This window comes from Corvus brachyrhynchos, unplaced genomic scaffold (assembly GCF_000691975.1).
Source record: "Corvus brachyrhynchos isolate BGI_N302 unplaced genomic scaffold, ASM69197v1 scaffold346, whole genome shotgun sequence".
Lineage (NCBI taxonomy): Eukaryota > Metazoa > Chordata > Aves > Passeriformes > Corvidae > Corvus > Corvus brachyrhynchos.
This window is the reverse complement of record NW_008238644.1, coordinates 3,705,945-3,729,489: the sequence shown is the minus strand read 5'-3', so window position 1 is coordinate 3,729,489 and position 23,545 is coordinate 3,705,945. Positions and strand designations below refer to the sequence as shown.

Sequence of the window (23,545 nt, the reverse complement as noted above, 5' to 3'; positions counted from 1 at the left end):
CGCGGGCAGGGTTGGAGCCCCTCTTTGGGGGGTTCCATCCTCACTGGGACGAGGGATGGTGTCTGATCACATGCTGCCACCAGGCACATCACACCTGCTGGTAGATCAGTGCAAAGGGACTCCAGCCCAGTTCTAACCAGGGTCTTCAGAGCAGCTGTGTGACAGTTCCAGTGAGTCCTTGGGGTGACATTGGTTGGGGGGTGTTGGTCCTCTTTGTGTGGACAGAGGCAGAATAGGCTGTCAAAGTTCTGCTCTTCAAGAGTTACTGACCTCCCTGCCTGCTTCTGCAGCCATTGCCTTGATGACCACAGCAGTCATTTCTACGTGTGACCATGGCATTGTGGCAAAGATCAAGAGAGTGATCATGGAGAGAGACACATATCCCCGGAAATGGGGGCTGGGTCCCAAGGTGAGTGCTGTGGGCGTGGGGTCAGTCCCAGGGCAGTGGTGGGAGCCCAGCTGTTGGGATGTGGGACTCTGGGACCCTTGGGCAGAGCTGTGCCTGTGTCTTCTTCAGGGCCTTGGTGTAATTCTGCTGTGGCCTCCTGGAGCCACGATGGTGGCAATTCCCAGTGACGGGGCTTTGGCAGCCCAGTGCTGGTGGGAGTGAGGCTTTCCCTCCCAAAAGAGCCTGGGGGCCACTGCTGGTGTTCAGGCATGGGCTCCTCAGGTCTGTACAGCACCAGCCCTCCTTTGGTAAAGAGCCAAATGATGTGAAGTGGATGGCATTAGCACTCTGTGCAAAGATGACCTTCATCCATCACCCCATGCTGATGGCTCTAGAGGGGCTGGGCAAGGAGCTTCTTTTCCTTCTGCTGCAGCACTGCTTAAATCCACACTGTGAGACACTAACCTGTGCCTGAAGGACAGGAGCAGTGGGAACACCTATTGTTGGTTCCTCTCTCACCTCAGGCATGTGGTAGTAGCTTAACTGCAGCCAGGCTGGCCTGATGCAGGTTGGACTCAAAACCCAGTGTCAAGTTGCTGTGGCTCATTCCATTCCTGTGGTTCAGGTGGAAGTTTTGGGGATGCCTGCACCTTTGTCTCACAGCAAAGGTGGGGTAATACAGGACAATTCGAGCATTTTGGAGTCCTTTGCAAAATCTTGCAAACAAGTGGTTCAGCTCAAATGCTGCAGGTTGTTAAGCTGGAAAAGCCCAGTCAAAGATCCAAGGTCCATGATGTGCAGTTGTATTACTGTTGCTTTGACTCCCCCCTCAAATTAGCCCTTATTTACTGATAAAGATGCCTCTTGTCTGAGATTTAGGCTGCTGTGCAGGGGATGTTTTGTCTCATTTGTTTTAAGGTCCTTGGAACAGTGGTAGATGGGTTAAGGCTGTAGTTGTTGGCTTGGCTTGTTCCTGGATTCCCTCCTCCTATCTTGAGGGAGGATTTTTCCTGCCTGGAGCTGCAGTTTGACTTGTTGCACTTTGCTTTCAGGCCAGTCAGAAGAAGATGATGATCCAGAAGGGTCTGCTGGACAAGCATGGAAAGCCCAATGAGAGCACACCAGAGTCCTGGAAGAAGGAGTATGTGGATTACAGGTGGGTACTGGGTGTGTGCCTCCCACAGGGTTGTTCAGAGGGGAGCACTGTGCAGCAAGGGCTGGGCTGGATGCTGCTGTTTGTGCATGGATCATGCTAGGCTTGGCCCAAGGCTGTCTGGACCTGTGGGATGCAGTTGGGTTTCTTGGAGTGTGTTGCTGTTGGGCAGTGTAGGAAGGAAAGGCCCTGAGCAGACAGTTATCCCTTTTTAGCCTGTTGTGGTTTTAGAGGGAGTCAGTCTGCTAAATCAAATGGGGGAGGCCGTGCTGTTGCCCAGCACAGCTGGCCCTGGTGCAGGCTGCAGGTCTCCCCCACACCAATGTCCCCACCCAGCTCCTGGGGTGGGCTACAGGGGACAGGAATTTGTACCTGTCCAGAGCAGCTGAGGCAACAACTGTCCTGTGCAACCTGGGGATCTTTTCTTTCAGGGACACTTCCAGGAAAGAAGCAGCTGCTGATCACCGAGCTGTCTCAGAGGTGGACAGGGCTGCAAAAGTGAGTTTTGCCAGTGCTCTCTGGCTCTTACTCGATGCCCCTGCTATTCCTGTGATCTGCCCACACTTTGCCCACACCTGCCTTTTGGTCTAATGAGGATTTTTAGTCCAGGGTCTTCCATGCCCTTTGTTAGGCACAAGGTCAGTCCCCATTCATGCCTCCTTGCCTGGAGCTCCAGCCATTTCCCACCAGGCCAATTTGCAACTCAAACACCAGGCTGTACCAGCCCTGGGCATATTCTTCTTCAACACAGCACAAGAAAATGTATTGTATGGAGCCACAACAGAGATTTGTTTTGCCAGAGAACCTTTTTGGAGACTACAGAGAGTTGCAGAAGTGTCCATGGTAGAGTTGCAGCTAAAATTCCCTAATTCAGGGCTTTTGCATGCCTTTGGAAAGGTGCAGCGGTGTTTTAAACTAATATTTGGAGTACAGGAAACACTGAAAAATACAGGGGACAGTTCTGGCAGAAGCAAATCCTAGACAGTGTATGCTGGACTGGACCACTGACAGTCTGCAGGTCACCCTGCCTGCTCAAAGCATTGTTAAATGAAGTTGTATTGAATCAGGCCATCAGTTTTCCCCTCAGCTGAGCTCTTTTGGAAGGTGTTGGCGTGTCTGACAGTGTATTCCCCTAACAGAGGAAGCGAGACTCAGAGAGTGAAAGTGATGAAGCTGTGACCCCACCGTCCCCTGCCACACCACCACCAGAGGAGCTGAGCAAAAAGGAAAAGAAAAAGAAGAAGAAAGAGAAGAAGGCCAAAGAGGCAGCTGAGAGTGGGGGAGAACAAATAGAAGTGGTATGTAATTGTATACTGCCAGGGTATGGTCCAAACACGGGAGAGGTTGCTGTCTGTCCCTAATTACCTCCAGGTTTAATGCATCCCTGCAGCAGAGGAGGAGGTATTTGAGGTGCATTTTAAACTGAACTGGCTGAGGGTGGTGGGAGATAGGGCAGGTGCCCTAGGACACTTTTGGTGGGTTCCTGCCAGGCCACCTCTGTGCCCTGGTGCCCTGTCGTGGGTCCCTGTGGGAGGATGGTGCTGGCATTCAGTCTGTGCTGGAGTGATGTGTGCTGGTGGTGAAGGAGCACCGAAGCCATGGGGAGCCTGCCCTGCTCCTGGGGTGGAGCTGTTCCTCCTGAAACGAACAGTGGGGGTGGGATTCCTTTCTGATGGCTTCCTGACCTGTCCAACCTCTCCACAGACCAGTCAGACCAGCACCAAGAAGAAAAAGAAGAAACAAAAGGAGGTAGAAGAGAGCTCAGAGTAAACAACTGGATCTGTCCAAAGCAGGCAACCTCATCAATAACGAGGGAGGAGTTTTAGGCCTTGAGAGGAGGAGGACTGGCTGTGTGGCAGAGGAGCCAGCAAGTTCCAAGTTCTTTTCTGCTGTTTATATGAGTGGGTGTTTGACCTGCTCAGGTGCCCCTCTTCATCCTGTTTCAAGGGTTGCCAGAGGAGCGGGGTGCCTCACTGTCCCTGCACTGGATTGATCTCTAAAGCTGAGCACCATGATTCCAACAGAAGTGGTATCTTCAGGGAGACTGTAGCTTCTGGCTCTTCTTTGGTCTCTCTTTTCACCTAGAGAGGGTGGAATCATCTTTCTGCCCCCTCATGTACTGCCTCTTTCTTCCTCTTCTCACAAGGCTGAAGCTGTTACCTGGCAGTTAAAGAATGCTGCCTGGAGGAGTGGCTTTGTCACAGCCCATGTGAATGGGTTTGCATGGGGACAGTCAGATCAGTTATTTTTGAGGGACTGTGTTTTGTTTTAACCTGGCCACACACTTGGCTTGACCTTCGGTTAAATGAGAACAAATAGTCCACCCAGATTATTCTTCACTCCTTTTTTTCTCCCTATATCATAAAAGGATTAGAAAATTTCATTCCTCCTTCTTGCTTTATAGCACAAGGACATGCTTGTTCATGGCGTGCTGGTCCCCAGTACCCCAGTGACCAGGGCAGTGTGTCCCTCTGGCTGGCTCCCTGCTCTTTTCTACCCATTTGTTGGAATGGCACTGCAGAGCTTTTGGTTGCCTTGCCTGGTTCTGATGCCCAGTGTGCTCTGAAGGCTGGAGGTGGGGATGTGGCTTGGGGGGGCAGAAGGTGACCAGGAGGTGACCAGCCAACACGTTTTTCGTGCTGCTGGGACTGGAATCCTTGTGAGGAAAAGCTTGCTCAGAGGCAGCTCTGCCAAGGGGCACTGGGTGTGGGCTTAAACGGCTTCAGATAGATTTGTTGCTAACTTCCTTATCTGGAATGACTTGCTGGGGGCAGAAGGTCTCTCCTCTGTCACAGGGGTAGTGCTGAGCCAGGATTTAGCTCCTTTTAATGGTGAAGGACCCCAGGCTGTTTTGTTCTGAGTTCCATCCCTGCAGAGATTCTGTTAACTGTTGGTTTAACCTCGTGCATTGCTTTTGTCTTTAACGGTCTATCCTCCCCTCCAGTGCTGGAGATACATGCAGGCAGTGGGAACAGCAGCTGGTGGGTGTTAGAACCTGAGCAGGAAAAAAAAAAAAGGTCCATTTTTATTTACTCTTTTTTACAAAAAAAGAAATAAAACTTCTGGTTTTGAACAGGTGATTTTCTTGCTTCTCCTGAAAGGTCAGTGCTGTTCATGGGGCAGGGGGGCAGCTTTTACCATGTGCCCAGCATCTGTGCTCCTCTCCTGAAGACTCTGCTGGTGCAGAGAAATGGTCATGTTGCTGAGGACCATCTCTAGAAGGGCCTTTGGCGTTGCTTTGTCAGTGCCCAGCCCGAGAGGTAAAACACCAGCCACAGCAATGTTTCAGCGCACATTTATTGCTGCTCATTGTTTCCCTGCAGTGGATCAGAACGAAGGTCCCTATTGCACATAGATTTTTATTTTTGGCATCCTTAAAAAAAATTGCACAAGACTTTTTAACCACCTTCCCCTTGCCCCTATAGCTGACTGAACACACAAATGACATTTTTCACCTACATGGTGGACGTGGTTTGCCCAGGAGCCACGGTGATACTTCCCAGACATGGTGCTGTGGGGCTTGTGAGTCAGTACAAACCCCATGGTGAGCATGGCTTGCATCATTGCATACAGTGTGTGAGACACCCTAGACTGGAAAACATGCCTGGATGATCACTGTAGACACTTTCCTACTGCATGCAACAGATAGTTGTGGCTGGAGGTAATTTACCCCTTGAAGAGTCCCTCTGGGGTTTGGTCTGTGGAACTGGCTCAGCTGCTGCCCCGTTTCTCTGGCCAGGCAGTAACAATCCAAGCTGCACGGTGAGAATTCCAATAACAGTGAGTTTTTACATCTATGGCTGCACAGGGTCAATGAGAAAACTCCAGCCTGGGAACACCGGGTGAGGCCTGCCTGCGGGTGCTCCGTGCCACATTCAGCATCTTCCCCATTCATGAGAGGAAACCCTTGGATGCAGGGGCTCTGGTGTGCTCTGGGAGAAGCCTCCTAAGATGTGGACTTGGTGAAGCCTCGTGGACAGCGGGAAGGGTTTTGAGTTGGGTGCACTCCTGCCATGTCAGGAGACATCTGCCTGGAAAGCCCCTGTGCTGCCACTTCCCTTGGGACTGCTGCAGGGCAGATCAGCTGGGTGCTACAGCAGGACTGTGCTTTCCCTTGCCTGGGGCGGGCAGGGAGCTGTGCTCTGAGCTAACCTGGGCGCTGCTGTAGCCACTGCCCTGCCCTGCAGTGCCACGCACAGGCAGCCTGTGCTGCCAGGAGAGGAGCTGCAGGCACCCTGTGTGTGTGTGAACCAGACCGTGTCGGTGGAGCAGCAGAGGAGGGAGTTGTGCTGGGCTCTGTGGGGCAGGGGAAGCTGAGGAGGTGTTTCCCAGTGGCTGCAGGATGGTTGATGGGAAGCGGCTGGGCTTGGGTGCCCTCTCAGTAGACCCAGGAGACGGGCACCCACTGTGGAGAGCTGCAGGCCTGCTCAAAGGCTTCCTGCAGCAGCTGGAGGCTCTCTTCCACGCTGTTGTTGACCAGGGACAGGTCAAAGTAGTGTGCGTACCGGCTCCGGATGCTCTCCGAGTCCTTGCGGAGCTGCTGCAGAGCCTCCGACTGCAAGGAACAGGACAGTGCTCAGGAGAGGAACTTCACAGCCCGTCCCAACCTCGAAACACCCTCCCAGCACCGAAACAACTCGAGGGGTTGAGAAGTATCAGAGCACAGAGAATCCTTAGAGCTTGTCCGATGGGCCAGGAAGTGTTGTGTGATCTCTGGGCTTGTGTCTGGGGCTTTTGCTGGACTCCATGTGGTGATGGGAGCATCAGGTTACCTGCTAGACTGAGGCCAGACCTGCTGGGTCTCGTATTTATCTTTAAAATGCTCTGTGGCAGGTCCCAGGGAGAAGGTTCACAAGCAGCAGGCTGCTCAGTGCTCTGCTGGGCACTGTCCCCAGCTCCAGGCTGGGTTGGAGGTGGGATCCCTGCAGCATCCTCCCTTCCCACTGGCTTTTGACTAGAACAGCACCAGCTGGCACAGCTTTACCAGCCTCTCCACTGGTTTTGACTGGGTTTTTAGTGCTGTACTTTGATACTAAAAGCAAAGCTGCCCCTCCCCTCCTGCCAGTGTGGCTGGGCTGCCCACCTTGTAGGGGCATCCCAGGGGTGCATCCCCTGGGCAGCTCTGCCCCTGGCAGTGAGGTCCAGACCATTTCCACGTATTTCCCTAATGGAGCCTGAATGACAGGCAGCTTCTGTGCCTGGGGAGGAGGGATAGCTTGGGGTGCAGTGCTTGCTGAGCTCTGCTCTGTGCAGATATTAATAGACCTAAATGGGTATTATTAGATTATATTAATTATAATATCTATTATATAATTATATCTATTATCAATAGGTTAAATAGTCCTAAAAATACATTAATAGACCCAAATCAGACCAGTCTTTATGTCCTTCCCTTCTCTTTTGTTAGACCACCTGGGTATATATCACAGTAGTGACACCTTTAGTGGTCAGCACTAAAAACATACTACAGATGGCACAGCAATATTTGCAATACCACACCCTCCCTCAGGGCACAGCAGGCTTCTGGCTTTAAGGTGTTCAGTTCAACACTGACAAACTTTAAATATAATTATTACCCTAGGGGCAAAAAAAAAAAAAAAATAGTGCTTAGCTACCTTCATCTTGAAAGAGTTACAGAAAATATTCATCTATTCGCATAAAATTAATTTTTCCTATATTGTGGATGAAGCCAGCAGCTGTTGGGGGTGGAGAGGGGAGGGCAAGGAGCGGTTTTTGCTCACGTGAGCTCTGCGGGGTCACATTAACTCTGCCGCATCCCTCTCCTCAGAGTGAGCCGAGCTGCAGGGTTATATTTAGTGCCTGGCAGCAGGGCTGGCCCTGCCCACTGCAGCAGGATGTGATTCCTCTCTGGATGGAGGCAGCTGTGGGTGACAGAGAGTGGCCCTTTCTGCTCTGAGACCTGTCCCCTTTCCCCCCCTCCTCAGCCTGCTGCATTAGGAACTTAACGTGCTTCTAAATACCTGCACAACACTTGCTCTGAAGGTTGCATAAATATCCTCTCTGCAATCTGTAGCTTAAGCCATACAAACACAAATTTAATAGACTGGGAGAGGTGCCCTTGTTGCCATTGAAGGCAGGAGGAGCACAGCTGTGGGTCTTCTTGTTGGCCTCTGTCTTCCCATCTCCCTGCCAGACTGGGAGGCAGGACAGGGTAGGCAGCATCCCTGCATCCAGGGGGGCTTCCTGGGAAGCGGTAGCCTGTGGCTGCCACTTGGCACCGAGTGAGTTAACTGTGCTATCAGTGCTGCTTTCATCCTCACGTTAAAGGGATCAGCATCCTAATGAGGCAAAGAATGAAAGGAGCAGTTGTTTGAGTGTCTATTTGCATAGCTGATGGCAGGATAAATGGTCCTGCTCCGGGTGCTGGGCTGTGCTCCCCACTTCGATTATGATGCTGGGATGAGGGTTGCTGAGTCTACAGCTGCAGGAATTGGCAATGCCTGTTTCTCAGGTCTGGGCTGAGTTCCGGACCACCAAAAGCAAAGCAGACAGGAATATGCTGAAGGGGAGAGCCCTGGGTTGCTGCAGCAGGCTCTGCCATGGGCAAAGAAGCCCAGCCAGAGGGGGACAGAAGGGGACACCCTGCCACTCACCTCCTCTGCCTTGTCTGTTGGGGCAATGAAGACAATGAACGGGGAGAGCTCGGCCGTGCGGACAATCTTGAGAGTCTGTGGAGAGAGGGGTGCAGTTAGGCAGGGACCAGGCACAGCTGGCTGGCTGCTGTCCCCCCATGCTGCCCCCAGCCAGGCTGGCACGGTGCCTGTGATGCAGTGGGGGCTAAAGGAGACACCCCTCACTGGGGACATGAGCTCACTGGGTGGGCTCCTGGAAAAGGGTCCTTGCAACCCACTCCCACAGCAGCCTGGCCGTGGCCTTGCTGTCACAGCCAGGTGTGTGCTGTGACAGGGAACATCCTCACTGTACCCACGTCTTGCCAATGGAAATGCCACCCCAGGGCTTGCTGGCTTCTTCCTTTGGGAAGAGAAGGCAGGGACAGGTACAGCCAGCACCCAGGCAGTTCAATCTGTGGCAGCCCCTGTCCACCCACCCCTCCCCCTGCTCCTCCCCACCTGGGGCTCGATGTCCAAAATGGCGACTTTGTCCTGCTGGTGGATCTTGTGCACTGTTTCAAACTTGGTGCCAAACATGTTTCCCTGGTAGCTTCCAAACTCCAAGAACTCGTTGGCCGAGATGTCCCGGGTCATCTCCTCAGTGGAGACAAAGTAATAGTCCTTCCCATCCACCTCATTCTTCTTCTGGGGGCGTGTAGTGTCTGGGGAGGGAGGGAGAGGGTGAGTGCTGGCCCCCAAAAGGAGAGGGGAATAGAGTGGAGCCAGCATCAAGCCTAAGCTGGACTAATCCCCTGTTAAGTGCTTCCTGCTTTGGACAAGTAAGGACCTCAGCCAGCTGGGGACAGGCACTGGATGAGAAGAATGAGGTGTCTGTGTGTGGGTGGCAGCAGCCCTGCAGCCTCTGTGGGTAAAGGTGGGTCCATGTGGGACAGCAGGCAGGGAGGCCTTGCATGTGGGGACCTCTGACTTCAGGGGCTTGGTGGTGCTGGAGGAACATCTCCTCACCTCCCACCTGCTGTCAGAAGGTGCTGGATCAAAGAGGTGAGAGGAAATGCATCCCATGCTGTGCCCTCCACCTGGCTGGGTACTTACATGGGGGTGGGTACATGAACTTCTCTGGGTTGTTGCTGAGCAGAGCATTCTTGATATGGCTACGGCCCACGCCACTGGCCCCTGGAGAGAGAGAGAGAGATGGACACTAGAGCTGAGCTCAGAGCAGCCTCTTGGGAGATGCTGGGGCCCCTCCACAGCTCTGAGTCTGACGAAAGATGCAGAGCTTGGCCAGGGCCCTGCAGAAGATGCGCCTTCTGGGCTGGTCTGTGGTGTTATCCAGCCCTGGAAGAGGCTCTTCATGTCCTGGGAACCCTCACCTCCAGCCCCAGCTGGAGACAGGACTGCTGCCTGCAGAGCAGCCAGCCTGCCTGGACTTGGTGGGCCGCCCATGCCCGTGCAGTCCACCACCAAGTGCTCAGTCCCCATAGCAGGGGAGTGCTTGCTTTGGTGCAACTGCACACACCAGAGCTGCTTTCAATAGAGATTTTCCATGAAGATACTCAGGAGCTGCAAACACGTGCTTCAACTGCCCCAGCACTGCAGCACAGATGCCAGGCCATGCACAATGCTGCATGGAGGGGGTCAGCCTGTGGGATGACTGCTGCAGGCTGAAGAAATGCTCCCCAGACCTTACTAGGTCTTGAAGGACTGCAGTGCCCCAGCCCCCGTGCAGTCCTGGTTCCCACCACACAGCCCCTGTGTGCAGAGGATGCCTGGCACAGGACCTACCAATGAGCACCAGAGTCTTCCTCTTGAAGGCAGGCAGCCTCACCACCTCCTCATAGGAAACGACATCCAGCTGGTCAAAAACTGGGGTGGAGGAGAAACGAGACAGAGGGGTCAGAACTGGCTTGGCCACACCAGCACAAGCATGTGTGTGTGTGTATCAGACCAAAGCCAGGTCCTTGGGCAAAAGGGCAGGAGTAGTCAGGACTGGGCTAGGAGCTCATCCACGTTTGGCTGCTTGGGAAAAAGAGCAGCAGCAACATCAAGCAGAATGTGAGGGGCAGAGTGGGTGCTGGGGAGCTGCCAACAAAGCCAGGGCTCCTTTTGCTCATTAATTCTGCTCAGGACAGTAGGACCTGGGAGCTGAGGTGGAGAAGCAGCAGGATGCTGCAGGGAGCTTGCTGCTGGGGGAGCTTTATATATCTGGGTGATTTACAGCCTTGTTTGTTGCTGTTTGGAGCTGCAGGCTGGGCCAGGAGCCAGCAGTCCCCAGGCACCCAGCTCTTTGCTCAGTTTAGCATGGGGTGTTTGCATGGGTGGCTGAGGGGCAGTTCCCTGCCCCACCAGGGACAGGACTTGGCAGCTGTGGCAGCAGTTCAGGCTGCTCCTTAATTGCTGAGCAGCAGCACTGCCACTGCCTGCCCTGTGTTCAGCAGCCTGGGGGGTTTGAGGCTGGGGAGCCTGACCTCACAGGGCTGGGAGTGCAAGGAATTGTCACCAAGGGGAGAGCACAGGAGCTTTGTGCTGAGCCAGCCTCGTGCACATGGGGACACAGCTGTGGCCACATGAGGGGTATGAAGACTGGAGAAGGGACTCGAAAGAAGTGACAGCTATGGGGTATCCTGAGGTTCCACTGCTGACACAGCTGGGCCCTCTGGTTGACTCCCATGGAGGACAGACCCAGCCCTGCCCAGAGGCAGGAAAGATGACCAGGGCTGGGGATGGAGCCCACTGCCCTGCTCACACTTACTTGAGCTGTGCTTGGCCAGGTATTTATCTTTGCACTTCTTCTTCTTCCCAAAGGGGCTGCAGCTTGGGGATTCACTCTGGGTGGGCTGGGTGACGCTTGCCACACGCCTACCAAGAGAGGAGGACACCACCATGGCCCAGCTGTCACCCCAAGCCCTGGGACAGCAGCAGGATTGTCCCTCAGACATGCAAGAGCAACAGGCTGGCTGCTGGGACAGAAAAGGCTCACCCTGCAGCACATGAAGGGGACATTTGCCTCCTTGTCCCAGCAGTGACGCTGGTGTTACCCAACTCAAACTCCTGATAGCACATGGTCACTGCTCCCACCTCCACTCCCAGATCCAGCCCTTCTGGCCACATCCAAGGACCTACCACTCCTGCAGCTCTGGAGAAGGGATGAGTCCTGCTGACTCAGTGCAGGAACCCTCCACCCGGCCCTGCCACCAGTTGCTGTCGTCCTTGTTTATGATCTGAATCACATCACCGATCTGAAACTTCAGTCCTGCTTCCTTGCAGGGGATCAAGTTGTCTTTCTTGGGGTCGTAGTCAAACTGTGCCCTCATGAACATCTGCAAAAGAGAGAGCAGACCAGAGTCAGCAAGGCCATGCAGGGTGGCCAAGTTTGGCCCCCACATTGCATTCCCCAGCAGTGACTGCAGAGATGGCTCCAGGCACACAGCCCCTGCTCCTTCCCAGGCCCCACAGGGCTGTGTGGGGAGAAAGGAGATGCACAAAGCTTAGGGGTAAAAGTCTTGAGCATGGAATTGTAGTGAGATGTGCTGGTGAGTGGATGAGGGAAGGAGGATGGCATCTTGGCCCTACTGGGAGCTGGTGACAGGGCTGCTGCCTCTAGGCAGACCCACACACCCACAGCTGCTGTTCAAACCCTGCCATGGGGCCTCCCTGCAGTGCCCTGGGTGCTGCACAGTGCTGGTGAGTTCAGCTAGCCACAGAGGAGTCCCACTGACACGGTGCACAACTGGCGTCTGCAGTGGGGTGAGCACAGGGGTGACGTCGCAACAGGGACCCCAGGGAAGGCCATGGCTCAATCTCAGCTGCTCTGTGCTGCCTTTCCCCAGAACTGGGCACTCCCTGCATGGCACGAGGCCTTCAGGGAGCCAAGGATGCAGTGCTGTATCCATCCCTGCCTTGGTCTGTCCCAGTCCCTTCGGCATCAGCTACTCTCACAAAGCTACAATTCATCACAGCCGCAACTGGAAACGAGCTGCTGCTGCTGCTTCCCAGGCCACTGTGCATCCTCCTGAGGCTGGACAAGCCCTGAAGACCAAGCAAGTTGGCTTTCCCTGTCCCTTCTGCTTGCTCAGCTCTTTGAGAAGGGAGTCTACAGCACCCACCCCCACCAGGACCCTGTCAGGACTGGAGTGGAAGCAAAGCCAGGCAGAGAATGGAGGATTAGGAATGAAAGGCAGAGTTTAGGGAACCCTGAGCAGGACCCTAGCAAGTTCATTACCCTAGAAACACAGCACGTAGCAAGGGGGCAAAGGGTTTCACATGGGGTGATGCCTGTCCTTCCCTCAGATGTGACAGGCAGGGCCTGGAAACTCATCCTCCCTGGGCAGAGCAGACCATGCTGTCCTTGTTCCACATTAAAACAATTTCCCACAGTTCGTCTTCCCTCAGCTGTGCTGCTGGAGGCACAGAGCCATCAGGACACAAGCATGGTTCCCTTTCATTGCCAGAAAAGAGCATATGGATCAAGCTGGGACACGAGAGCACTCATGAAAAAAATGAAATTAGGAAAAACAATAAGAGTGAAATCTCCTTTCAGGATGAGGACTGCTGCTTGCTTTGAAAGCACTCTCTGGCACCAGGAAGCTGATCACCCACACAAACACACGAGTGATACACAGCAGGCACTGCCCAGAGCTCTCTGCTCCTGCAGCACTGATGGTCCAAGCCAGGCCATTTTGGAAATACCCACCCTACACCAGTTAGGAGTTGGCATCAGACAGCTCCACACCTCACCCACAGCTGCACAGGGCTCTTTGCCTGCCTGCTGCCAGCCCCTCTCTAGGGCTCAGCTGCTGAGCAGGCTCCAGCATGAGAAGTCCTGGTCTTTTAAAGTCAAAAGGCTGCAGGGAATATGCTGGAGGGGACCTCAAGAGCCTTGAACGCTCTGTGCCTCCTCTCATTAAGACCCTCCCAAGCAGACCTGCTCCAAGAGACACTCGGCCTCTCTGGGGCAAGCCAGGGTAGGGGAAAATCATGATGCCAGGATTTTACACCAGTCCCTAAAATAAAGGTGACCATGGGGATCCAGGAGTGGAAACACAGTCCACTCTTGGTGGTGGTACTGCAACCAACAGAGCAGCTGTGGCTCTGGGAAGCAGACAGCACCACTGCCCTGGGCACAGCAGGAGGGAGTACAACTGTTGCTGGGACAGAGTCTGTCCCTGTGTCTTTCCCTGAGCCCGTGGCCAGCCTCAGGTGAACCAGAAACTGCATTCTTTTCCTCTGGGGTAGCTTTTCCCCTGGCACTGAGCTGACTGACTGAGCTGGCTGGGTCAGCACAGGGAGGGCAGATAAGACAGCAGGGAAGGACAGACATGGCCCAGTGTTTAATAAACACACATGCAAAGCTGGTTGAGCAGGACTGGGGACAGCATGGACTGAGCAAGAAGCAGAGCCACCAACAGTTGCCACCATGTTCAGAACTTCAGCTTCTCTGAGTAAAGAATGACATGTGCTCCCTCAGCCCATGCCAGCCCCATCCAGCCCCCACCCTCTGCCTCTGAACTCCTCTCCCTCCCCTGCCTGGCCATGACAGGGGGTCTGCACTGGGGTTTGCTCCTGCACCAACACAAGACAGCAAACCAGCTACCACGCCCTGAAGCCTTGGCAGAGGACACAGCCCTCCCCACTACTCTATTTCGGCCACAGCAGGACTTCAAAGGCAAAGCCACGCAGGTGTCACCCCCTGGTGACACAGCATGGCCTCCCCACCCTGGCAGTGACAGCAGGTGCAAGGAGCTGCCTTCCTTCCCCCCACTGCTTCCTTCCTCCCACGCTGTGCACCCGGACCGACGTCATCCTCACTGGGGCTGCTGCCCCCAGCATTGGTGAGAGCAGGGATCACAGAGCTGGGGGCTGGCCCTGTTACAGGAACGTGGCTCTGAAGGAGACCCTCACGTGCTCCCTGGTGGGCACCTGCCACTGCTGTCCCATCCCCAAACACCACTGGTGGCTCAGACATCCCAGCCCTGTGTTCCCACACACGCTTTGGGTAAACACATCCACACAGGCCCAACATATGGTTGTTTGCAGTGATGTAAGCACAGGACAGGTCCCTCCAGCAGCTCACACAAGGTGCCAAGGCAGCCACCCCCCCTTGCCCTGACACCCCTGGCTGAGCACAGCTCTCTCCCCAGCACTGGTCCTGCATGGTTTGCTCTGGTCCCAACCTGCCCCACAGCCACATCCCAGCACTGCCCGTGGGTCCAGAGGCTGCACTTACCTGAAGAGCAGGGAGGCGGCTTTGCTGGTTGGGAATGACTTTTAATGAGACCATCCCCTTGGTTTCTTTCTAGTGAACAAAGGGGAGAAAGAAGAGTTGGAGGAGGTGGTGTCTGGATCACCATCTCAGCCAGCAGCACTCCAGCACATCCCTACCAAAGCTCATGCCGTGCAGGGAGGTGCTGAGTGCCAGCACCTGCAAAGGCAGGGCTCCTGCGTGCTCCCCACTGTGCTGGGGGACACCACAGCCTGGTCAGAAACAGCTCTGCTTGGCTTTGCCATACTTGTCACATTCCCATGGGGGACACCAGCACCCTCACAAGGGTCTGGCTGTGGGCACTGCTAAGCACCACCAGAATGAACATGGAGATCTGCATCATCTCCACCCTGGCTGCTCCAGTGAGGAGCCTGGGAGGAGAGGCTGATTCTTCCAGGTCCTCTCCATGCTGGCCTCTTGCTCTGGCCCTCCTGGTGGCATTAAAGCACAGCACTCTCTTGCCTGCCACAGGCCAGTGCACTGTTGCCTCACTTGCATCACAAGATCCACATGGTCCCATGGGGACAACCACATGTGGAGGCCTGGAGGGACCACCTGGGCCAACCACCCTTCTCAGGAAGCAAAAACAAAGACAAGCTCCTCCTTGGTCCCGCTGTCTGGAGCAGGGACATCCTGTGGCACTTTGGCAAGGCCAAGCCTCCTGCTTAGGACCCTCAAGCAGCAGCAGCACCTCCCTCCAACAAGGTGCCGTATGTTGGGCATGGATCAGGATCAGGATCAGTGTGTGAACCCAGAGCAGGTTGGAGGCCCTGTGCAAAGCTGTCTCTGGCAAGGGCCAGACAGGATCACCATGACCTCAGCAGCAGGCAAATGGCACAAACATGACATGCATGTGTGGCTCAGGTCTGCAAGAGCAGTGCTGGAGCTACACACCAACCTTGGCAAACAGAGGTGGTTTCCAAGCCCCACACAGGATCAGCACATGTCAGGGACCCAGTCAACAGCCTTCACTGCTGCTCCAGGAGGCCACAAACAAGCAGCAAGCACAGACCCCACCGGGGCTGCATGCAGGGTGCTTTCTGCCACATCACACTGCCATATGCAGGCAGCTGTGTGCTGGCCCTGGTGTGTGGGAGGGAGTGAATGCTCACAGCATGCAGACCAACAGGGTCCTTCCCAGGGAACAGCCCTGACACACACAGATACCTACCAGCATCTTCTGCAGCTGGTCAACTGAGTGGTTGCTCGCACTCTGCCCATTGATTTCTATGATTTCATCACCCACGTGAAGGGAGCCTGCCAGCAACGTGAGAAATAAGAAAATGCAGAAAAGGGACAAACCCAACTTACACAGCTCCATCAGCCTCCTGGGCAAGCTGTGGCCAGGACACTGCAGTGTTTGCCTGGCAGTGCTTCTGGAACCACACGTGCCATCGAAGCACATGGGAGTAAAGCACAAGGGGAATGAATTCTTCCCCCTCCACCCAATAGACACATTTAGCCAGTCTGAAAATCAGGCTGCTTTCCAGTGTGTGGAAAGTGCTTTGGACTGGTCAAAGCACCTGGATCAGTGTTTCAAACCCAACCCCAAGTACCTCTCCCAAAGCCAATGACAAGCTCCTTACAGGGCCCTTAACACAAGCATTCCTGGCTTTGTGTGGTTTCAGTTTATATACCCAGGCAGATTACAGCCTCAGATACACTGCTAAAAATCAGGCTCCAGTAGTGTTATTGGAAAGGCTCCTGTCTTATTTTGGCAGTTGTAAGCACAGACTTCCCACTTGGATCCAAGGCTGGAAAAGCAGACTCTTCTAAGCAGAGAACATCTCGTATCCACGCCTCCCTGGCAAGACCCAAACCCAGAAAATAGCACCTATTTATTTCTTTTGGCACCTTATTTTGGTCTGCAGAGCCAATCTACAGGATGCCTGTTCCACCTGTGCACTTTAGGAATGGGAAGAGCTTCCCCCACGGTCCCCAGGGTATGATCCATCTCTTCTTACAGTGACCCCACCATGAGACAGAGACAGATGATCTCCAGTTCCTTTTTAGGAGAGCCCTTCCCCCAACCCTTTATTTATCCCTAAAGCCTCCAGTGTATTAACATGACAATCATGCAGAGAGACCAGTGAGTTCCAAGCTCCTGACACATCCCTAGAAGAGGAACAGGCACAGATGTCCATGTCACAGGGGAAAGCCAGCACTGCTGAGGACCTGCCTTATTGCTGCATGGGAAGAAACCACCTGCAGACATGCACTGCTTCTACAAGCCTTGTTACCTTGTCTGTGAATCATGCCCCCATGGAAGATCCTGGCCACCATGCAGCTCTGCTTGTCATTTTGCTTCAGCGTGATTCCCTGGAAGACAGGAAAATCCATGACTGCTCGCTAGAGGGGAGAGCTCTCCTGCCCTCAGCAAAGTCCACTCCAGGCCCATGTCCACAGTGGGCTGTGCAGTGGCTGGGGGGAAGACCCTGCTAGGCCAACTCAGGCTGCTGCAACTCCTCTTGGCACCATTAACACCATCCTCTGTGGGGCTCGCTTCGGGTGCCCGGGCAGAAGGCAGAGTCCAGCAACTTTTTCCCATGGCCGAGATCTCCAGTGATCTGTTTCCCTCAAGGCCAGCCTGCTGGCACAGCTCAACCTGCCCTCCACCCCCCGGGTGCCATCCAGCTTTGGGGCCTTGCCAGTTCTCACCATGGGCTCCTCGGTGACCTTCTCGAACTGCACAAGGCGGATCTTGCGCACCTCGCGGCTGCTGCTGTGCGAGGGGCTGCCCAGGGTCGCTGAGCCGTTGGTATAAATGTCCTCAGTCATGGCATTTGGGGACTGAGTCATGGCCTGTCAGGGCAAAACAGAGACCACGGTTTAGGGGCTCCACCTGGGAATGTTGGATCCCTCCTGCGGGGCTGAGCTACTCAAACATGTTAAGGTGCCTGTGGTGCAGGTGGAGCACAGGGGAGGAGAAGATGCTAAGGGCAAGAAAAGGAAAGGAGCAGAAGAGCTTGAGCTTTGGAGATGTGGATGTGGGTTTAATCTGCAGTTTTCCAGCCTGGGAAACACAGGATGTAAGAAAACTTTGGAAAAGCTACAGGTAGCAGAAGCCGAAAGAGTCCCCAGCTGATCTTCTGAAGCAAAGAGTCACAAATGCTCCTTGTGTGTCACAGCAGCACTTGGCTCACAGACAGCTTGCTGCAGAGCATAAAGCCCAGGACATCCTCACCAAGTGAACGGAACAGTTTGGGACTCACCCCTGAGAACTGGAGCCAGGCTTTGCTCTTGCTCAGTTTGCAAGTTCAACCTTTCCTGACCTACATCAGTGGGCAACTGTACGGTGCAGAACCATGTACACAACATCCAGGCACTGAAGGCAGTGTGCTCCCAAGCCAGCCAGAAACATCCCATTCTCCTTCCCAGCTCCCAGCTACAGGTGCTTTCATGCTGGTTTGCACTGGGATGCCAAGCAGGGACTTTCAGCCCTGAGGAAACCTCTGTTCTTGGTTTCCAGCACGTGCTGGCACCAGGGCAGATGGAGAGTGCATGGGGTCCTATACAAAGGCCTCCAAACCCATCCTGCCTGGTGAGCTTCTCTCTCCCAGCCCAAGAAAGCCTGATACAGTCCTGTTAAATCTCTCAGACGTGCTGGGCAATGTCTCCACACAGCTCACAAATGTGCCTGTTCAGCCCCAAGTGCAGTGGACTTTCCTCAAGCCTCTCCCAAATCAGTGCTGGCCCAGCAAAACTCAGGCCAGCTTCGATCTGCAGCCCTTGCCCGCCCCGTTGGCACAAATTCCCATGCCAGCCCATGATGCAAAACAAACTCTGCTGGCTGACCCACTCCACACCAGACTCCCGGCTTTGCTGCCCAGTTTGCAGCCTGCACCCTCCCTCCCAGCAGTGCCTGAGCTGAGAGCCACAGCGAGCAAATCTGCAGGGACACCCAGCAAGGTCCTCACTGGCTTCAGTCCTGCATCAGTGTCGTGGCCATCCCCAGACAGGCAGAGCCAACACCTCTCCCCACCACAGCCTGACTCCATGTCAGGAGCTGGGAAATATCAGCCTGACCCCTTGCCCCAGCTCACTCTCACCCACCCCAGGCCCCCGGCCTGGAGCAGAGGAGAAGCTGCAGCCCCACACTGCCAGGTGGGGAGGCAGATCTGGTGAGGCCAGAGGAAGGCTCTTGAAGAGTATCTGCTGCTGGGCTGCAGCCACGGCACTAAACCACAATAAAATGAGCTTTGGTAGGGATGTGCTGGAGTGCTGCTGGCTGAGATGGTGATCCAGCTCTGTGTGATGGCAGAAAGGAGGGAGGGAGCCAAAGAAAGGGGCAGCAGAGTCAGGACTAACAAGGACAGCAGGAAAGGTCCTGGCAGAGAGGGACAGACCAGGCACGGTCACTGTCACAGCCCCCAGAAAGGGCACTGGTGGGGCTGGGCCAGGGAGGGAAGGGCTCAGGGAGCTGTGTGCCCATGATGCAGGGATTTATTTTTAAGCCAACTACTTCCAAAAGTGCCAACCAACCTCCTCCTCAAAAGGCAACCACGTGGGCTCCAGCTGCCAACGGCTTAAACATGGAGAAGAAGGCTGAATCCCAGCCCAGAACAGCACCCAGGCCATGGACTGGCAAGATGGAAGGAAGAACAACTTGCATCCATTTCCCTCAGCCTGGCTTGCCAGCCCTAGCAGGGCATGATGCTACCACACCCTTTGCAGTACATAGGAACATATCCAGCAGTGTGCATGCCTAGAGCTGTCCCCCTCTGCCAAACCAGCAGGTGCAAGGAGGAACAGGAGGACAAGGACCTTCTCCAGCCTGACCAGAGGCCAAAGTGCCCATGGGGTGGTTGGAGTCAGCACAGATCATACTTATCTTGGTCATGCCTTGGGAAAATGTTAAACCATGCAATTCCTGGCTTCAAACCTCTACGCTCAGCACAGCCCGATGACCCAGGACACAGCACAGTCTGCTCCAGGGACTGGAAGTTCCCATCCTCACCATCCCCATCAGCTGAGCCTCCTGACCCCAACCTTTGCTCTTTGCTGAGAGCTGGAGAAAACACCCAGCTCTCAATGCTGACGCAGCACCAGTGTCACCCTGGTGACTCCTGGAGAACAAGCTCTGTCACCAGAGACTGGCTGCTGTGCCTGGGGATGGCCACCAGTCACTTGATGGCAACTCTGAATGCAGAAGAGTTTTCCAACAACTCTCTCTGCCCAGAGCCATGCTGGAATGGTGTGGGCTGTTTTGCTGATGGCACTGGGCAGCCAGCAGGTCTGGACGGGAAAATGCCTGGTTCATGAGGACAACCAGGACCCTCGGGCAGGCAGATTCAGCCCTGATGTTGGCACCCAGAAACAGGAGATGTGTGTGGCTGTCATGCCCCACGCACATGAGCCGGCTGGCCCGATCGCCTTGCACTCTCCTGGCAGCTGCCACGCTCTTGGCTGGCTTGGCCCAGCGTAGTCTGTGACCTTAAGAGCCTTTTGAGTCATGCTGGTGACTGGCCAGACTCTGCTCCTTGTGCACTGCTCCACAGGAAACATCTGGGAGTGCTGCTGAGAGCCAGCTCCTGGCCACCAGCCACTGCCAGCTCTGCACAGCCCCGGGCTCTGTCGCTGCCAGGGTCTGTGCTGGGGCAGAGGTGGGGCAAGGAGGTTGGGGGGCTGAGCTGTGCAATAGGGGTGCAGGACAGCCCAGCACCCAGCAGCCCTGTGTGCCTTGCAGCTGCCTGACGAGGATACAAATCCCCCTGCACAAATCCTGCTCCAGTGGCAATGCACACAAGAGCCACCAGCTCCATGGGTCAGAGGTGCCCCACAGCCCCCTGCCTGCATTTTCCTCAAGAGCCCAGATTTCTGCCCCATATCCTGGGGCAGAGGGAAGTGTACCAGTTCCTCGGGCAGCGTTTACCAACAAGGAATGCAGCGAGGATCCCAGGACTTGGCATCCTGTCCCCCAGTGGGGTCAGCACTGTCTGCAGGGGTTACTGCTGCTGCTGCACTCGCCCCACCAGGCTGGATGCCATGGGTAAATCAAACATTAACTGGGCAGCTTGTTTGCAGGAGGCTGAAGCAGCACTTGAGGAAAGCAGCACTACAGTGCAAAGGGCACGTTCAGAGATTTGGTTCCTGGGCTCTCCTTGCTGCTCTAACCAAGAGACTTCAGTATCAGGTAGCCTTGGAAAAACAGGGCTGCCTGGCAAGTATGTGGAGAAAAGTGCTGCTGGTTTTGCCAAGCAGGTCCCCAAAGTGCAGCAGCTTGGATACAAGAAGGAACCCTGGAGCCAGGTTTCTCTGGGATTGCCCTCTTGGCTGGCAGGAAGACACACTCTTCTCACACTGTGAGGACCAAAATCCCAGCTCCCTCCATGAATCATCACCCCTCACATTATAATCACCATGGGTGCATGCAGGGGCCTTGGGGCATTGCTTGGTGCAGAGATGTCCTGACCCAGCAATATCTCCTCCCACCCTCCAGTGCTCCAGCCTTGCCTCCCTCCCCATCCAGGATCTGTCCATCTCAGTCTTGTACAGCTTAAAAAACATAGCAATGTGTAAAAAAAGCAAAGTAGCAAAAAATTGAGCTTGGGAGCTGCTTTAGGGCTGCTCCAGCAGCCTGGAGAGCAACAGCCATGTGGACATTTAAAAGTAATTCATTCTGCCAGGGGCTACTGACTTCCCAAGTCTGCCTGCACAACCACAGGAATAATCTCACCTAAAACCCCTTCCAGCAATAGGATTGAAGTTAAAAAAAAAAAAAAAAGAATCAAACCAACAAACATTTAAACCAAAAAGGATTTACACTGCTGATACTGGGAAAAGGCCCAGCAACACCAACAGGTCTCTGTGGGAAGGGGAAAAGAGAAATAGGAGGGATGCAAAATGGTTGTGGCAGCCAGAAGGTGCTGCCAGCTCTGTGTGCCCTCACGCTGACTCCAGATCACAGAGTGCCGCAATGGAGATGGGCCAGATTTTCAAGGGAGCACAGTCAGTTTTGCTGAGGCACCACCTTCCCACCAGAAAAGGCTGATGCAGCCTTCCAGATGTGTTTGTGAAGCTGGTCACCTCTGAGGGACAGCCAGTGGAACCACAACACTGACAGAAGGAGGAGCTGCCCTGCCACTCCATCCCAGCTTCCAGAACAAGCCCTGCAAAACAGCTTTTTCCCTGTAGCTGCTACACACAGCAACACAGCCAAATACATTTGAGATTAAAAAGTTTGAACCAGCCCTCCCCACTTCATCAGTCAAAGCCAGAAGTTTAGGTCGGCTTTCAACCGAGTTTTACCTGTGGTCAGTTCAGGATTTGGTCCCTGGGGGATTGTGGCCTGAGTCTGCTTTGGAGCTGCTGCCAGCTGGATGCTGAGAAATGCTGCCCAGAGGCAAGTGCAGTTCCCTCTGTTCCTTCTGCACCCTCAAGATCAGCTCTCCCCAGAAGTACCCTCCTTCTCTCCATCAAACTCCCAAAGGTCACATTCGCTGCCCATTTTACAGCTGGGGAACTGAGTCACAGATGATAAAGGGACAAGCCCAAGGACATCCTGCCAACCAGGAGCACAGCTGGGAATAAAGCCCACACCTTTTTGGTAAATCTGTACTTGTCAGTCAGGAGATATGGCAAAGATATGCAGGCACGTGGCAAGGCTCAAGGCAAGAGGCCTGGGATTGTTTTCTAGCAATAACATGGCTTCCACTTGCCATGATTTGCATGCCCTGCCACCACGTGAGGAACATAGGACAGCAGCTCCCAGCACACGGCTCTGCCAGATAAAATGCAGAAGAGAAACCTCCAAGCCACCCTGTTTGACTCCAGAGCAGGAGCAGCCAGGCAGACCCAGCACCCCGCCCAAGAGCTGCTGCTGGGCAATGTCTGGGTGTCCCACGGAGGGGCTGCAGCCACTGTGGGCCAGCACCATCTCTGCGTGTCCATGACACAGAGGTGGGCATGTGGGCAACTGGCAAGCTCACGACACTGTTGGATGCCAGCCCTACAGAGCTCCTTTTAAAAGGATCTCAGTAGATCTCAGATCACAGATCTCAGTTCACCATCTCTCCCTTTATCCCTACTGAAATAAATACACCGTAATACCAGGAAGCTGTAGGGCAGCTCCTACATTTTCCATGCTCTGCTGCTGTCGGCAATTTATCCTTGCTCTGTTTGCAGCCAGGCAGGCCCTCTGCCTGGATCTTGCAGGCAGAGGGATGGGAGAGCTCCTCTCAGCAGCTGCCTGGTCCGGACACTCTGCTTTAATTTTTTTTTCCGACTGTTTTTTTCAAAGCACCCTGCCAGGGTTGAACCATAAAAAGCAGATGAGGCACTGGTGTGAGACAGATCTGACAAGCCTCTTCTGCATGTTTAAGTGTCCAACAGGATGGGCCAAGGACAGCACTTCAGGGAAATTTCCTCCCTGCTCTCTCTCAGAGGCTCCCCACAGCTGCAAGGAAACCTTAGCCCAGGCACATTATGCCATGGCTTCACCAAGGATGCCTGTTCAAAGCTGAAAATCTCTGCCGGGAGAAAAGCACCAGCTGTTTAACACTGGCAACTCTTGACCTTCTCCTGGTTGCACCCAAGCTACCCCAAGCAACACTAAATGAGGAAGGAGCCCACCCAGCAGAACCAAGAGGGCTGGTACAGGCTGCTCTCCTTCTGTTGGAGGTGGGTGCATGTGGCCATCGGCTCATTCCCTGTCCTGGGGTAGCCATGAGAAGGGCTGCTTGCATCCTCCTTCCCTGGGGAAGAGACCCCCACCCTCCTCCAGCCCATGCTGTGGACCTGGAGGTTGCTCAGCAGCTGAATCAGCTCATGTGACAGGCAGTTCCAGTTCAGACCAGCTACAACTTTGCAGCAAAACAAGCACAACCTCTTCCGTGGCAGGATGCTGGAGCCTTCCTCCCCTGCACCCAGCCCCTTCTGCTCTGCCGGCTATGCTGGCTGACCACTCCCCGGAGGCACCCCACGTCCCCAGCGAGCATCCCTGCTCCCGGGGTGCTGGGGACCAGCAACGCCACGCACAGGGCGCCCACCTGGCTGCCCACGGCGGGGTCTCTGCCCCTGGGACCCTGCTCGCCCCTGCATGTGCGGGAGGGACGGGATGCAGCGGGCCCCCCGGGGGACCCGTGCCGGGCCTGAGCCGGGCGCAGGGTGCTGGGCTAAGGGCCCGCAGGCAGCGAGGCCAGCCCGGGGCACCC

The 23,545-nt window shown here is 54.7% G+C and overlaps 2 protein-coding genes across 2 annotated transcripts in view; one reads left to right on the top strand and one right to left on the bottom strand.

The window, feature by feature from the left end:
* DKC1 (dyskerin pseudouridine synthase 1) overlaps window positions 1-3,924 on the top strand; it is a 12,922-nt gene extending 8,998 nt beyond the window's left edge. The window contains exons 7-11 of the mRNA XM_017737489.1: window positions 291-409; window positions 1,441-1,544; window positions 1,973-2,039; window positions 2,681-2,839; window positions 3,246-3,924. Coding sequence (XP_017592978.1) covers window positions 291-409; window positions 1,441-1,544; window positions 1,973-2,039; window positions 2,681-2,839; window positions 3,246-3,311 — 515 coding nt within the window. The 3' untranslated portion in view covers window positions 3,312-3,924. The remainder of the gene's footprint in view (window positions 1-290; window positions 410-1,440; window positions 1,545-1,972; window positions 2,040-2,680; window positions 2,840-3,245) is intronic.
* An 896-nt stretch (window positions 3,925-4,820) lies between these two features.
* On the bottom strand, window positions 4,821-17,224 carry MPP1 (membrane palmitoylated protein 1). Its single transcript, XM_008636184.2, has 11 exons — window positions 17,052-17,224; window positions 16,634-16,712; window positions 15,565-15,650; window positions 14,358-14,426; window positions 11,255-11,451; window positions 10,884-10,990; window positions 9,917-9,997; window positions 9,227-9,307; window positions 8,633-8,835; window positions 8,156-8,230; window positions 4,821-6,096 (listed from the first exon to the last, which is right to left on the bottom strand). The coding sequence occupies exons 1-11, from the start codon at window positions 17,190-17,192 to the stop codon at window positions 5,920-5,922; spliced, it is 1,296 nt and encodes a 431-aa protein (XP_008634406.1). The 5' UTR covers window positions 17,193-17,224; the 3' UTR covers window positions 4,821-5,919.
* Window positions 17,225-23,545: the final 6,321 nt, after the last annotated feature.

Excerpts from the sequence above, each read along its gene's own strand:
- MPP1 (XM_008636184.2), bottom strand. The coding sequence starts at position 17,192 with ATGACTCAGTCCCCAAATGCCATGACTGAGGACATTTATACCAACGGC. Across the intron at positions 14,427-15,564 it reads ACCAGCTGCAGAAGATGCTG|AAAGAAACCAAGGGGATGGT; the intron begins GTAGGTATCTGT and ends TTTGTTCACTAG. Across the intron at positions 8,231-8,632 it reads TTTTGGACATCGAGCCCCAG|ACTCTCAAGATTGTCCGCAC; the intron begins GTGGGGAGGAGC and ends CTCTCTCCACAG.